The 12,927-nt window shown below is 42.8% G+C and overlaps 1 protein-coding gene across 1 annotated transcript in view; it reads left to right on the forward strand.

The window, feature by feature from the left end:
- The first annotated feature begins 10,735 nt into the window (after window positions 1–10,735).
- Window positions 10,736–12,927, forward strand: part of zgc:163022 (putative ferric-chelate reductase 1) — a 33,398-nt gene continuing 31,206 nt past the window's right edge. Inside the window, exons 1-2 of the mRNA XM_067989668.1 lie at window positions 10,736–10,934; window positions 11,600–11,754. Coding sequence (XP_067845769.1) covers window positions 10,736–10,934; window positions 11,600–11,754 — 354 coding nt within the window. The remainder of the gene's footprint in view (window positions 10,935–11,599; window positions 11,755–12,927) is intronic.

Below are 12,927 nucleotides of genomic sequence, written 5' to 3' on the forward strand. Positions count from 1 at the left end.
CATCTCATTCTGAAGATCGCACCTCTGACAATGCAGAACTCCCTGAGCACCATACTTAAATGTCAGTATTGATTACGCGCTAAAGTCTCTGGAATGAGGCACGCATTCCACCAACAGCAAAGCTGGCAATATGCAAATCACATGGAAATTAGGTTGGAGGAACTTGATTTTCTTGTTTCTTTTTTTAAACACAAAAGTCTTGAAATTATATACTGGGATATTAGTATACAGGGGTCAGTATTAGGACCACTGCTCTTTTTGATATATATTAATGACCTGGACTTGGGTATGGAGGGTATAATTTCAAAGTTTGCAGATGACTCGAAACTCGGAAATGTAATAAACAATGTGAAGGATAGTAACAGACTTCAGGAGGACATAGACAGACTGGTGAAATGGGCAGACACATGGCAGATGAAATTTAACTCAGAGAAGTGTGAAGTGGTACATTTTGGTAGGAAGAATGAGGAGAGGCAATATTAACTAAATGGTACAATTTTAAAGGGGGGTGCAGGAATAGAGAGACCTGGGGGTGTACATGCACAAATCTTAGAAGGTGACAGGACAAGTTGAGAAAACTATTAAAAAAGCATATGGGATTCTGATATTAAGAGAGGCATAGAGTACAAAAGCAAGGAAGTAATGCTAAACCTTTATGAAAAACTGGTTAGGCCTCAGCTGGAGTATTGTGTTCACCCTGAGCCCACACTTTAGGAAGGATGTCAAGGTCATACAAAGGGTGCGGAAGAGATTTACTAGAATGGTTCCAGGGATGAAGGACTTCAGTTATGTGGAGAGACTGGAGAAGCTGGGGTTGTTTTTCTTTTTTTATTCGTTCATGGGATGTGGGCGTCGCTGACGAGGCCAGCATTTATTGCCCATCCCTAATTGCCCTTGAGAAGGTGGTGGTGAGCCGCCTTCTTGAACCGCTGCAGTCCGTGTGGTGACGGTTCTCCCACAGTGCTGTTAGGAAGGGAGTTCCAGGAGTTTGACCCAGTGACGATGAAGGAACGGTGATATATTTCCAAGTCGGGATGGTGTGTGACTTGGAGGGGAACGTGCAGGTGGTGTTGTTCCCATGCGCCTGCTGCTCTTGTCCTTCTAGGTGGTAGAGGTCGCGGGTTTGGGAGGTGCTGTCGAAGAAGCCTTGGCGAGTTGCTGCAGTGCATCCTGTGGATGGTGCACACTGCAGCCACAGTGCGCCGGTGGTGAAGGGAGTGAATGTTTAGGGTGGTGGATGGGGTGCCAATCAAGCGGGCTGCTTTATCTTGGATGGTGTCGAGCTTCTTGAGTGTTGTTGGAGCTGCACTCATCCAGGCAAGTGGAGAGTATTCCATCACACTCCTGACTTGTGCCTTGTAGATGGTGGAAAGGCTTTGGGGAGTCAGGAGGTGAGTCACTCGCCGCAGAATACCCAGCCTCTGACCTGCTCTCGTAGCCACAGTATTTATATGGCTGGTCCAGTTCAGTTTCTGGTCAATGGTGACCCCCAGGATGTTGATGGTGGGGGATTCGGCGATGGTAATGCCGTTGAATGTCAAGGGGAGGTGGTTAGACTCTCTCTTGTTGGAGATGGTCATTGCCTGGCACTTATCTGGCGCGAATGTTACTTGCCACTTATGAGCCCAAGCCTGGATGTTGTCCAGGTCTTGCTGCATGCGGGCTCGGACTGCTTCATTATCTGAGGGGTTGCGAATGGAACTGAACACTGTGCAGTCATCAGCGAACATCCCCATTTCTGACCTTATGATGGAGGGAAGGTCATTGATGAAGCAGCTGAAGATGGTTGGGCCTAGGACACTGCCCTGAGGAACTCCTGCAGCAATGCCCTGGGGCTGAGATGATTGGCCTCCAACAACCACTACCATCTTCCTTTGTGCTAGGTATGACTCCAGCCACTGGAGAGTTTTCCCCCTGATTCCCATGGACTTCAATTTTACTAGGGCTCCTTGGTGCCACACTCGGTCAAATGCTGCCTTGATGTCAAGGGCAGTCACTCTCACCTCACCTCTGGAATTCAGCTCTTTTGTCCATGTTTGGACCAAGGCTGTAATGAGGTCTGGAGCCGAGTGGTCCTGGCGGAACCCAAACTGAGCAGGTTATTGGTGAGTAAGTGCCGCTTGATAGCACTGTCGACAACACCTTCCATCACTTTGCTGATGATTGAGAGTAGACTGATGGGGCGGTAATTGGCCGGATTGGATTTGTCCTGCTTTTTGTGGACAGGACATACCTGGGCAATTTTCTACATTGTCGGGTAGATGCCAGTGTTGTAGCTGTACTGAAACAGCTTGGCTAGAGGCGCAGCTCGTTCTGGAGCACAAGTCTTCAGCACTACAGCTGGGATGTTGTCGGTGCCCATAGCCTTTGCTGTATCCAGTTGTCCTTAGAACAGAGAAGATTAAGGGGAGAATTGATAGAGGTGTTCAAGATCATGAATGCTTTTGACAGAGTAAATAAGGAGAAACTGTTTCCAGTGGCAGAAGGGTTGGTAACCAGAGGACACAGATTTAAGGTGATCAGGATAAGAGCCAGAGGTGACTGAAGAAACATTTTTTTTACTCAGCAAGTTGTTATGATCTGGAATGCACTGCCTGAAAGGGTGGTGGAAGCAGATTCAATGGTAACTTTCAAAAGGGAATTGGATAAATACTAGAAGGGAAAAAATTTACAGGTCTATGGGGAAAGAGCAGGGAAATGGGACTAATTGGAAAAGCTCTTTCAAAGAGCCGACACAGGCATGATGGGCTGAATGTCCTCCTCCTGTGTTGTACCTACTATGATACTATAAATGTACAAATCCTTATTGTATTATTCTGAAATTCCTACTACTATTGTTTTATTTTAAATGGGTTTATGCCTCTGCTAAAAGAGCAAGGAGAAGAATTTCAGATGATGAAGATAAGCATTTGTATGCTAATATTCCATGGTGTAATTTCAGAACCAATGAAAGCTAAGAGGAAAGCTTTTGAATTTTCTGAGTGGTACAATGAAGAAACTCTGCTGAGTTATTGCTTTATCATGATGACATGACACCAGCTGCTAGGTAATTAGGATGTCAATTCTATTTACCACACCCTTGGGTGCACCCAATTTGAGTAGGATTATTTTCTCCCTCCTCAATCCAGTATAATTAGCTAAAAATTGGATCATATTAACTTTAAATAAAGGAATGCTGATGTGTTAATTAGGTACAATTTTTATTATTACTGTTTTTCACAGTTTTACATTGATTTGATCAAGGCTTTCAATTAAATAACTAATTCCCAATTACACAGCCAATGTTAAAAATCGGCAGAAAAAATATATTCCATTTTCTATCAATAGGCAGAAAGCACAGCAAATGAAATAACACTCTATAAGCAAGCAAAACATTCCAACCATCCACAGAAAAAGAGCAAAAATCGTTACCTAAATTAGATGTAAAAACACCTCACTTTGAATCAAGCGCCGGTAGTTAATGTGAATTAATGCATTTTATCCTATTGAGCTAATTTAAAATACAGAGCTCTCATGTCATTTGCTCTGTCCTCTATTCTAACACAAAATCTATTGGATCATTCACCATAAACTCAGAAATGTAAGCGAAAAGTTCAAATAACATTATACACCATAGGACACTGTCATTAATTTTCACACCATACTGGGTAGTTTTTTTTTAAATTTGGGGAATTATCACTGACTCACGTAAACTTGTCCAATTCCTTGTGCGGGGAAGTTATGTCAATGGGTGCAGATTACAAACATTGTGACGAATAATTGAGTCTGTCGATCGTCAGATTACTGTTTTAATTCCTAGTACTAAAAAGTAGGAAATTGCGGCAAGAATGTTTTTGCTCATTTATCATAACAGGTCTTCGTCATCGATATAATGGGCGGAGCTTTCTGCTGGAGTATCATGACTCTGACACACCTTATAGTCTCTCATTAGTGCTGCTGCTGTTCCATGGTAAGGTAAGTTGCGTACTTTTAAATCAAATGAACTTCTAATATGAGAGGGAAGGAAACTTTTAATGCAGTGAACCATATGCAGTTCTTCATCCCTGCAGTAAATCTGGTTGTAGGTTGAGTGCAAGCCGTACCCCAGATCCACACTATTTCCAATGTCAGTAGTAATTGTGTATTAATGATGTAGCAATGTTTAATGTGGAGTGACTTTTATGTTCCTGATCCAGGGATCTTATTCAATTTCCCACCTGGAGGTTTTATTCGTATTGTTTACTCCAGATAGTCTATTGGAACACTTATGTTCTAGGTAACAGTTATGAATGAAAGATAAAAGCTGGAGATGTTTGAGAGATTCCCTGCAATATCTGGAATCATTCTCCAGTACAGACGTGTCTGGAGAGTCCTGAATCCTCATTCTCGCCCACGTCTGGCGGAGAGCACTGGCCGTGTCATTGATGTCCCTTTAGAAACAAAATTGACCAATTGCTCAATTAACACACGGGTTGCCAAAGCTCCGGGAATGGAGCGTGGATCTCCTGAGCGCTGCTGATTAAATTTCCCGCTGCAGAGGGAGCCCCCGAGACCCGGGACCCGGGACCCGGGACTGGCTGGTACACCGGGAACAATCGGGTCAGGGTGAGGGAGGGAGGGAGGGAGGGAGGGGGGGACTCGGGAATCGGGAATGGAGGTCGAGCTATTTGGGCATCTAGTGGAGGGGGACGAGTGGAAGACTGCGGAATTCGGTGGGGCCCAGCCTTTCCTGCAGAGCTAGGAGTAGAAGCAGCAGTAATGTTGGTGAGTGAGAGGGGCGCCGAGAGGGGATCAGCCAGTGAAGGGGTGAGTGAAACCTGGGGACTTTACTGTGGTCAAAGAGTGAAAGGTTATTTTCACTCGTGGCCAAGGGACAGAGACTGAGGATTCTCACTGGAAGAACCATGATTTTGGGGGGAGAGAAGGAAGGAAGGTCCGTTCTTCAACTGAGGGCTATTAGACCATGGGATGCTTCACCACAAGTGGCTGTTGAAGCAGACATTAGAACTTCGTTTAAAAGGAAATGGGATAAATATTTGAATAGGAGGAATATAAAAGGACCTGGGGAAAGAGTGCTGGTACTGGGACTGAATCCTCCTCCTGTGCTGTGATTTCTATCATTCTATGAAATTCCTTTATTGAATCATCGACAGCTACAGGTGAGGTGCCTGAAGATTGGAGGGTAGCAAATGTTGTGCCTTTGTTTAAGAAGGGCGGCAGGGAAAAGCCTGGGAACTACAGACCGGTGAGCCTGACATCTGTAGTGGGTAAGTTGTTAGAGGGTATTCTGAGAGACAGGATCTACAGGCATTTAGAGAGGCAGGGACTGATTAGGAACAGTCAGCATGGTTTTGTGAGAGGAAAATCATGTCTCACGAATTTGATTGAGTTTTTTGAAGGGGTAACCAAGAAGATAGATGAGGGCTGTGCATGGTCTACATGGACTTTAGCAAAGCCTTTGACAAGGTACCGCATGGTAGGTTGTTACATAAGGTTAGATCTCACGGGATCCAAGGTGAGGTAGCAAATTGGATTGACGACAGAAGACAGAGGGTGGTTGTAGAGAGTTGTTTTTCAAACTGGAGGCCTGTGCCCAGCGGTGTGCCTCAGGGATCGGTGCTGGGTCCGCTGTTATGTTATTTATATTAATGATTTGGATGAGAATTTAGGAGGCATGGTTAGTAAGTTTGCAGATGACACCAAGATTGGTGGCATTGTGGACAGTGAAGAAGGTTACCTAGGATTGCAATGGGATCTTGATAGATTGGGCCAGTGGGCCGATGAATGGCAGATGGAGTTTAATTTAGATAAATGTGAGGTGATGCATTTTGGTAGATCGAATCGGGCCAGGACCTACTCCGTTAATGGTAGGGCCTTGGGGAGAGTTATAGAACAAAGAGATCTAGGAGTACAGGTTCATAGCTCCTTGAAAGTGGAGTCACAGGTGGATAGGGTGGTGAAGAAGGCATTCAGCATGCTTGGTTTCATTGGTTAGAACATTGAATACAGGAGTTGGGATGTCTTGAAGTTGTACAAGACATTAGTAAGGCCACACTTGGAATACTGTGTACAGTTCTGGTCACCCTATTATAGAAAGGATATTATTAAACTAGAAAGAGTGCAGAAAAGATTTACTAGGATGCTACTGGGACTTGATGGTTTGACTTATAGGGAGAGGTTGGATAGACTGAGACTTTTTTCCCTGGAGAGTAGGAGGTTTAGGGGTGATCTTATAGAAGTCTATAAAATAATGAGGGGCGTAGATAGTCAAAATCTTTTCCAAAAGGTAGGGGAGTCTATAACGAGGGGACATAGATTTAAGGTGAGAGGGGAGAGATACAAAAGGGTCCAGAGGGGCAATTTTTTCACTCAAAGGGTGGTGAGTGTGTGGAACGAGCTGCCAGAGGCAGTAGTAGAGTCGGGTACAATTTTGTCTTTTAAAAAGCATTTGGACAGTTACATGGGTAAGATGGGTATAGAGGGATATGGGCCAAGTGCAGGCAACTGGGACTAGCTTAGTGGTATAAACTGGGCGACATGGACATGTTGGGCCGAAGGGCCTGTTTCCATGTTGTAAACTTCTGAGTTGGAACCCAGGGAGTTGTTTAGAAATGTTGGTGCTGAGCTGAGTTTAGGATGATGTGCCCTGTGAGAAGTGTCCCAAACCTGCTGCCTCTCTGCATAATCTCTCGGTTTGGTTCAGGTTGGACAAACAGTTTTAACGTATCAAGTACAGATTGGCTCTGACTGAGGCTCCTGGTTTAAAATTGTCATCCTCACACCTAATTATCGTTGGTTATGAGGGGCATCTATTAGTTTTTGGTGCAATTTCAGTGAGTTACTATTAAGCTACTGTGGAATCATATTTTCTCCCACCTCTAGTTTTCACCCTGCAACTCCTTCCTCCACCTTCAGTTTCACTTTGCCTGCTGGCAGGTGGCCTTCTAGTTCTTGGAACTTCTCACACAACAACTGCTGGCACAAAACCACAAGTAAAGATACTCTTTTTTTAATAAGGTAAATGCAACATTTGCAGTATTTGGTCCATTGTGTCTGTCAAGACTTTGCTATAGCAAACTCCAAAGTTAATCCCTCTTTCCTGATCCTGTTACCTCCCTCTGCTTCAAAGAGCTTCCAGAGTTAGCACCCAAGCCAATAATCTACTGGCAAAGCAGAAAATCTATTGGCAAATATCTGCCAGCATAACTTTGCAGTTTTTCAAAGGTTCTATCGTCAACAAGCTACAAACAACTTTTAGAAATAATCAGATTTTGAACAAAATCTGAAATTTGTCAATTGTAAATTAATAGCCTTTTTTTAATCAACAACAAAAGTATTTTGTGCAAATAGGTGTGGCTTGTTTAATGAAAAACATGGTAGCTTGTGAAATACCCAACTGTTAAACAAACCACTACAGACAGGATCATTCTGTCAGTGTCTTGTATGTTGTGCTCTTTCTCTTAATGCTGGAGGCTCTTTTAAATGATAATTAATGTACTCCTGTCCAGGGTGTCCATATCATTTTCTGTAACATTGGCCCACAATTTCCTGCAGACTTTTGCCATTAGAATGGCGCATCAAGGGCATTGGGTTTGTTTTACACTGTAAAAGTCCCTGAAAATTAAGTGCAAGTGAGTTCTGCTATTATAGAGTCATAGAGTCATACAGCACGGATAGAGGCCCTTCGGCCCATCGTGTCCGCGCCGGCCATCAGCCCTGTCTACTCTAATCCCATATTCCAGCATTTGGTCCGTAGCCTTGTATGCTATGGCATTTCAAGTGCTCATCCAAATGCTTCTTGAATGTTGTGAGGGTTCCTGCCTCCACAACCCTTTCAGGCAGTGAGTTCCAGACTCCAACCACCCTCTGGGTGAAAAAGTTCTTTCTCAAATCCCCTCTAAACCTCCCGCCTTTTACCTTGAATCTATGTCCCCTTGTTATAGAACCCTCAACGAAGGGAAAAAGCTCCTTAGTATCCATCCTATCTGTGCCCCTCATAATTTTGTACACCTCAATCATGTCCCCCCTCAGCCTCCTCTGCTCCAAGGAAAACAAACCCAATCTTCTCAGTCTCTCTTCATAGCTGAAGCGCTCCAGCCCTGGTAACATCCTGGTGAATCTCCTCTGCACCCTCTCCAAAGCGATCACATCCTTCCTGTAGTGTGGCGACCAGAACTGCACACAGTACTCCAGCTGTGGCCTAACCAGTGTTTTATACAGCTCCATCATAACCTCCTTGCTCTTATAGTCTATGCCTCGGCTAATAAAGGCAAGTATCCCATATGCCTTCTTTACCACCTTATCTACCTGTTCCGCCGCCTTCAGGGATCTGTGAACTTGCACACCAAGATCCCTCTGACCCTCTGTCTTGCCTAGGGTCCTCCCATTCATTGTGTATTCCCTTGCCTTGTTAGTCCCTCCAAAGTGCATCACCTCGCACTTTTCCGGGTTAAATTCCATTTGCCACTGTTCCGCCCATCTGACCAACCCATCTATATCGTCCTGCAGACTGAGGCTATCCTCCTCGCTATTTACCACCCTACCAATTTTTGTATCATCAGCGAACTTACTGATCATACAAATCATATTATTTATGTTGTGCCATAAATTCCTTGGATTGTTGCTCCACTCTTGTTGAAACTGTGCACAATTGATTATCATAGCTCTGTACCCCAGCTTACCTCCCTCGTGTGCTAGTCTGTCACTTTAGCTGTTGTGGAAAACATATATCGTGAGAGTTTGGTGAAGAGTTCTTCCTTTATGCCTTTGTTGCTGTGTAGATCTGTATTCTTCAAAACCTCACTAGAAAATGGCAGTATCAGATCAGTTGAATTTCCTGGATTATTCATTTCCTTTATTTTGTTTATCGACTGACATTTTCTTTAAATGACGACTTTCTGACATATGTTCCACAAATTCAGTCACGTAATCTATTTGCCAGAGGCGGTAAATGCTAAAACATTGCTGCTGCTGAGATCTGTTGAGATATGGAAAATGTCACTGACTTAGGTGTTCTCTGATTTAGTGATGAGATACTGATGTCACATGAACCCAACCAGCATTTAATTGTGTGGAACCATAGACATTTTACAACAGAGAAGGCAGTATTTGGTCCATTGTATCTGTCAAGGCTTTGCTAGAGCAAACTCCAAAGTTAATCCCTCTTTCCTGATCCTGTTACCTCCCTCTGCTTCAAATATTTACCCACTCTTCCCTTAGAGGTGCAGTGGTCTCTTCCTCAACTATTCCCTATGGCAAAAGCATTCTATGCTCCCAACAGTTCTCAGGGTAAAGAAATTACGTGTGTTAGTGGATTAGTTAATGGTTGAAGTATATGAAAGTATTAATGACTTATCTGAAATCACTGTACAGCGTTCCATGCCAGCTTATTATGATGTAAAATACAACAGCAAAAACATTTACGATGATCTGTAAACAAGCTGTGTTGTATCAGCCAGATTCCCATCCCAGCCATTAAGTGGTGACTTTTTTTAAAAGAGACATTAGTCCTGAAAAAGCCCCCATCGAAACATGAACTACTGAAAATAGCCATTTCTGTGGGTGGTTCTGCCAGAATTTATAGCGGGAGACCAACAGAATTGCAACGGAATTTCAGGACCATTGCCACCTTACAAAATGTAGGCAGTCTAGTTACTACTTGCACTGCTGGGAATACTCAGACATGCTCCATATTTTATATCTTCAGTGAACTGTTACTGGGCAATTAAACTGCTTTAATGACTGGAGAGCTTGCAGTTAGACTTTGATATATTACTTGTATTAATTTAGCACCTTTTTTAAAACACTTTTATATTAAAAAAAAAAATTACTTTTAAAGCGCAGTGACTGGTTTTATGTAGGCAAATGGAGCAAACATTCTGCCCCAGAAACTGCCATTAGATGAATGACTAATCAATCTGTTTTTAAGTGGCATTGATTGCAAGAAGGAACATTGACCAATATGCAATTCTGACTCCCTGTTCCACTTCAAATAGTGCCGTAGGATCCTTAACATCCACTGGAACAGGCAAGTAGATCTCAGCTTAAGTCTTATTGAAAGGATGGCACCTTCAACAGTGTAGCGCTCTCTCTTTGCTGCACTGGAGTGTCGGCCTAGATTATGCGCTCAAGCCCTTTTTATACTAGGCAACCGTCTTAATTTCTTTATGCTCTCCCAGTTGGACTTCCAGGCTGCATGCTACATATAAACTCCAACTCATTCAAATTGCTGCCACTCATATACAAAGTCCTGCACACCTATACCCCTTATCCTTGTCGACTTCCACGCTGTTCCATGGTGCGTAGCAGGGAGAGCTCTCAGTATCCTGGCCAACAATCCTCTCAACTGACACCACCAAAAATAGATTAACTGGTAATTCATCCAGTTGCTGCTTGTGGGACCTTGCTGTGTAAATTGGCTGCCACTTTAGCCTACTTAACACTCACTCCACTTCTGAAAGCCTTCCACTCCAGACTGGTCAAAGAGTTTTATAGTTTATTCTATTGTGTAATTTTTTTTATTGGGCTTTCTTTAATTGGGTGGAGGAGAGACTTCCATTGGCCAGATTGCCTTACCATAAGTACATTTTCTGTCACATGGTCCCAGAGTGGCTGAGGTCACAGAAACCCATGGGCTGGTACGCTCTGCATTTCAAAGATGCATGGAGAATTTGAACTTCAGAGAACTAATAGGAGAAAATATAATCACTGTAGCAAATGAAAGATGGGTTATTTGATGGGTATTTTATCTTTTCAGATGAGGAGACATACTTGTTTTGTGCTGGTCTTTATTACTGCCACCTTCCCGGTGTATGTTTTGGGATATCCTAATGGACAAGTTAGTTCTGCCTGTGCTGATATGATGCCCAGGCATGGGGCCAATGCACAAACATCAGCTGCACCATATACTATCACTGCAAGTAACAGTACCTTTAACCCAGGGGACACAATCTCAGGTACTATATTAGTGAATCTATTAAAACTGCTGCTGGAACTCCTTTTGCAACCAAAGTCTGTCCATAGCATGTCTAATAAGAATACAGATACCGTAAAGCACCATTTTTATTATGTAAATGATACAAAACCTTTTGCTTTTTTTCCTTTTTTGGAACACAATTTAACCTGAATGCTTTTCTGTGATTGGACAAAATGACCATTCCGGATGTGGTGCTTCATTTGATAGGAGCACGGATTGGAGGAATGTATGGCAATTAGCTTTGTCACCTCGGCTATAGCCACAGATGTTAGCCCTTCAGCCAACCACTTGTCACAAAGAGGTTAAAAACTTAAAAGGGACTGACCAAACTGCAGCACACGGCCCAGAGGAATCCTCTACACCTCTGATGCTGCCTTTTTTTATAAAAAGGGACAAGCAGATCTTAACCCAAAGTTGCATCAATTCAGGTTTTACATGAATGAGCTTGAACCAGATTTGTGGTTGTGTTTCATTCCAACCTGCGATGCTCAGTATCTGTCAATGGTGCTGTCTGCTGTCTCCCTACTTGAGACTGTATTTGTACATGACTTTTTCAGATGAAAACTAGTAACTATCCTAAATGTTGCAGGCATGTTATTAAAAAATAAAAACACTTTTTCTTGAATCTGCATATTTTGTTTTAAGTGACACTGAAAAGCCAGTCAGGAGTCAACTTCAAAGGATTTTTGCTGGAAACTCGAGCTGCTGGATCCTCACCCGCCGTGCCACTTGGCACCTTCAATACAATAAATTCACAAGCTCAGCTCCTCAACTGCAATATTGATGGGAGTGCCCATGTGGTAAGCTGTTAGAGATCACCTGTTGGGATGGTGGCAAAATTCTGAATTGTGTTCTCCAGTCGTGAATAACAGCCAGATTTATTTCTAACAGTGTTGTGCACACTAATGTGTATTGCTCAGGTAAAGCATAATTCAACACAGTTGAGTTATAAGGTGATAATAGCCGACATGTTTAACAAGTGCCTGTGATATACCTCTTATTGCCTCTGTTAAAATAGTGGGTAGAGGAATATTAAATGAACATTTAATACATCTGCTATTATCGCAAACCGTAATTTCTGGGCTAAAGGTTGTGTTTGGTAGTTCAGTAGTGCAGCACTTTGCTGTACCGATGTATTGTTGCTCAGATGGTTAGGACATGGACTCTTCCTCCATGATTCCCTGCTCCAGCAGTTTCTGATCTTGGCCCAGACCATCACCAGGCAGTTCTGAACAGTAATTGAGTGCTGCCCATTACGAGGAAGAGAAAATCCAAAGTCAAGTACTCCGATTATGCTCTTGTCCCCTCTCGGTGGCTAGCTCAAGAAAAGCACCCTCTCAATCAAAAAATGGGCCAGTCACATTTGTAGGATGGATCTCTGTCTGCTGTTTTAGCGCCTACATTAAAATAGCAGACAGAGGAATTTAATACGAATTAAATAAGCGTTCATTCACTAATATTACAAACAGTAATTTCTAGGCTTGTGTGTGAAGTTGACATGTCTTCATCTTGGATGCCACTACTTTAGCTCAGGTGATACTGCTCACTCTTGGGTCAAGCTGTCCTGTCTCGCTATAGTACAAGAAATGTGAAAATGACTCTTTCTATTTTGAAGAGTTTTGTTGCATCACAGTTGTAGATATTTATTGAGTCCAGGTGCTAAATGTCAGTTGAATCTACGCAGAGATTTGAAATGATGCAATTCAATACAGTCTTGTAATCTATGATCTCACGATTGACTATTTACAGGTCTGCCTTAAAAGGCAGTTTTCACCTTTTGCTAAATGTTTTCAATTTGGCATAATTACTGAAATGGATTCTTGTATTTTTGTTATTGAGATTAATTTTAAAAATGTAAATCTTGAAGCTGTAGCAATTATAAGGTTATTTCAAGGCATAAGTGACAATACCGAAGAACTTGGTTTACATCATTTATCTCTTGGTTGGCATTAATGGGTTCATGTACAAACCTT

Source organism: Heptranchias perlo, chromosome 9 (genome assembly GCF_035084215.1).
Source record: "Heptranchias perlo isolate sHepPer1 chromosome 9, sHepPer1.hap1, whole genome shotgun sequence".
In the NCBI taxonomy this organism is placed as follows: domain Eukaryota; kingdom Metazoa; phylum Chordata; class Chondrichthyes; order Hexanchiformes; family Hexanchidae; genus Heptranchias; species Heptranchias perlo.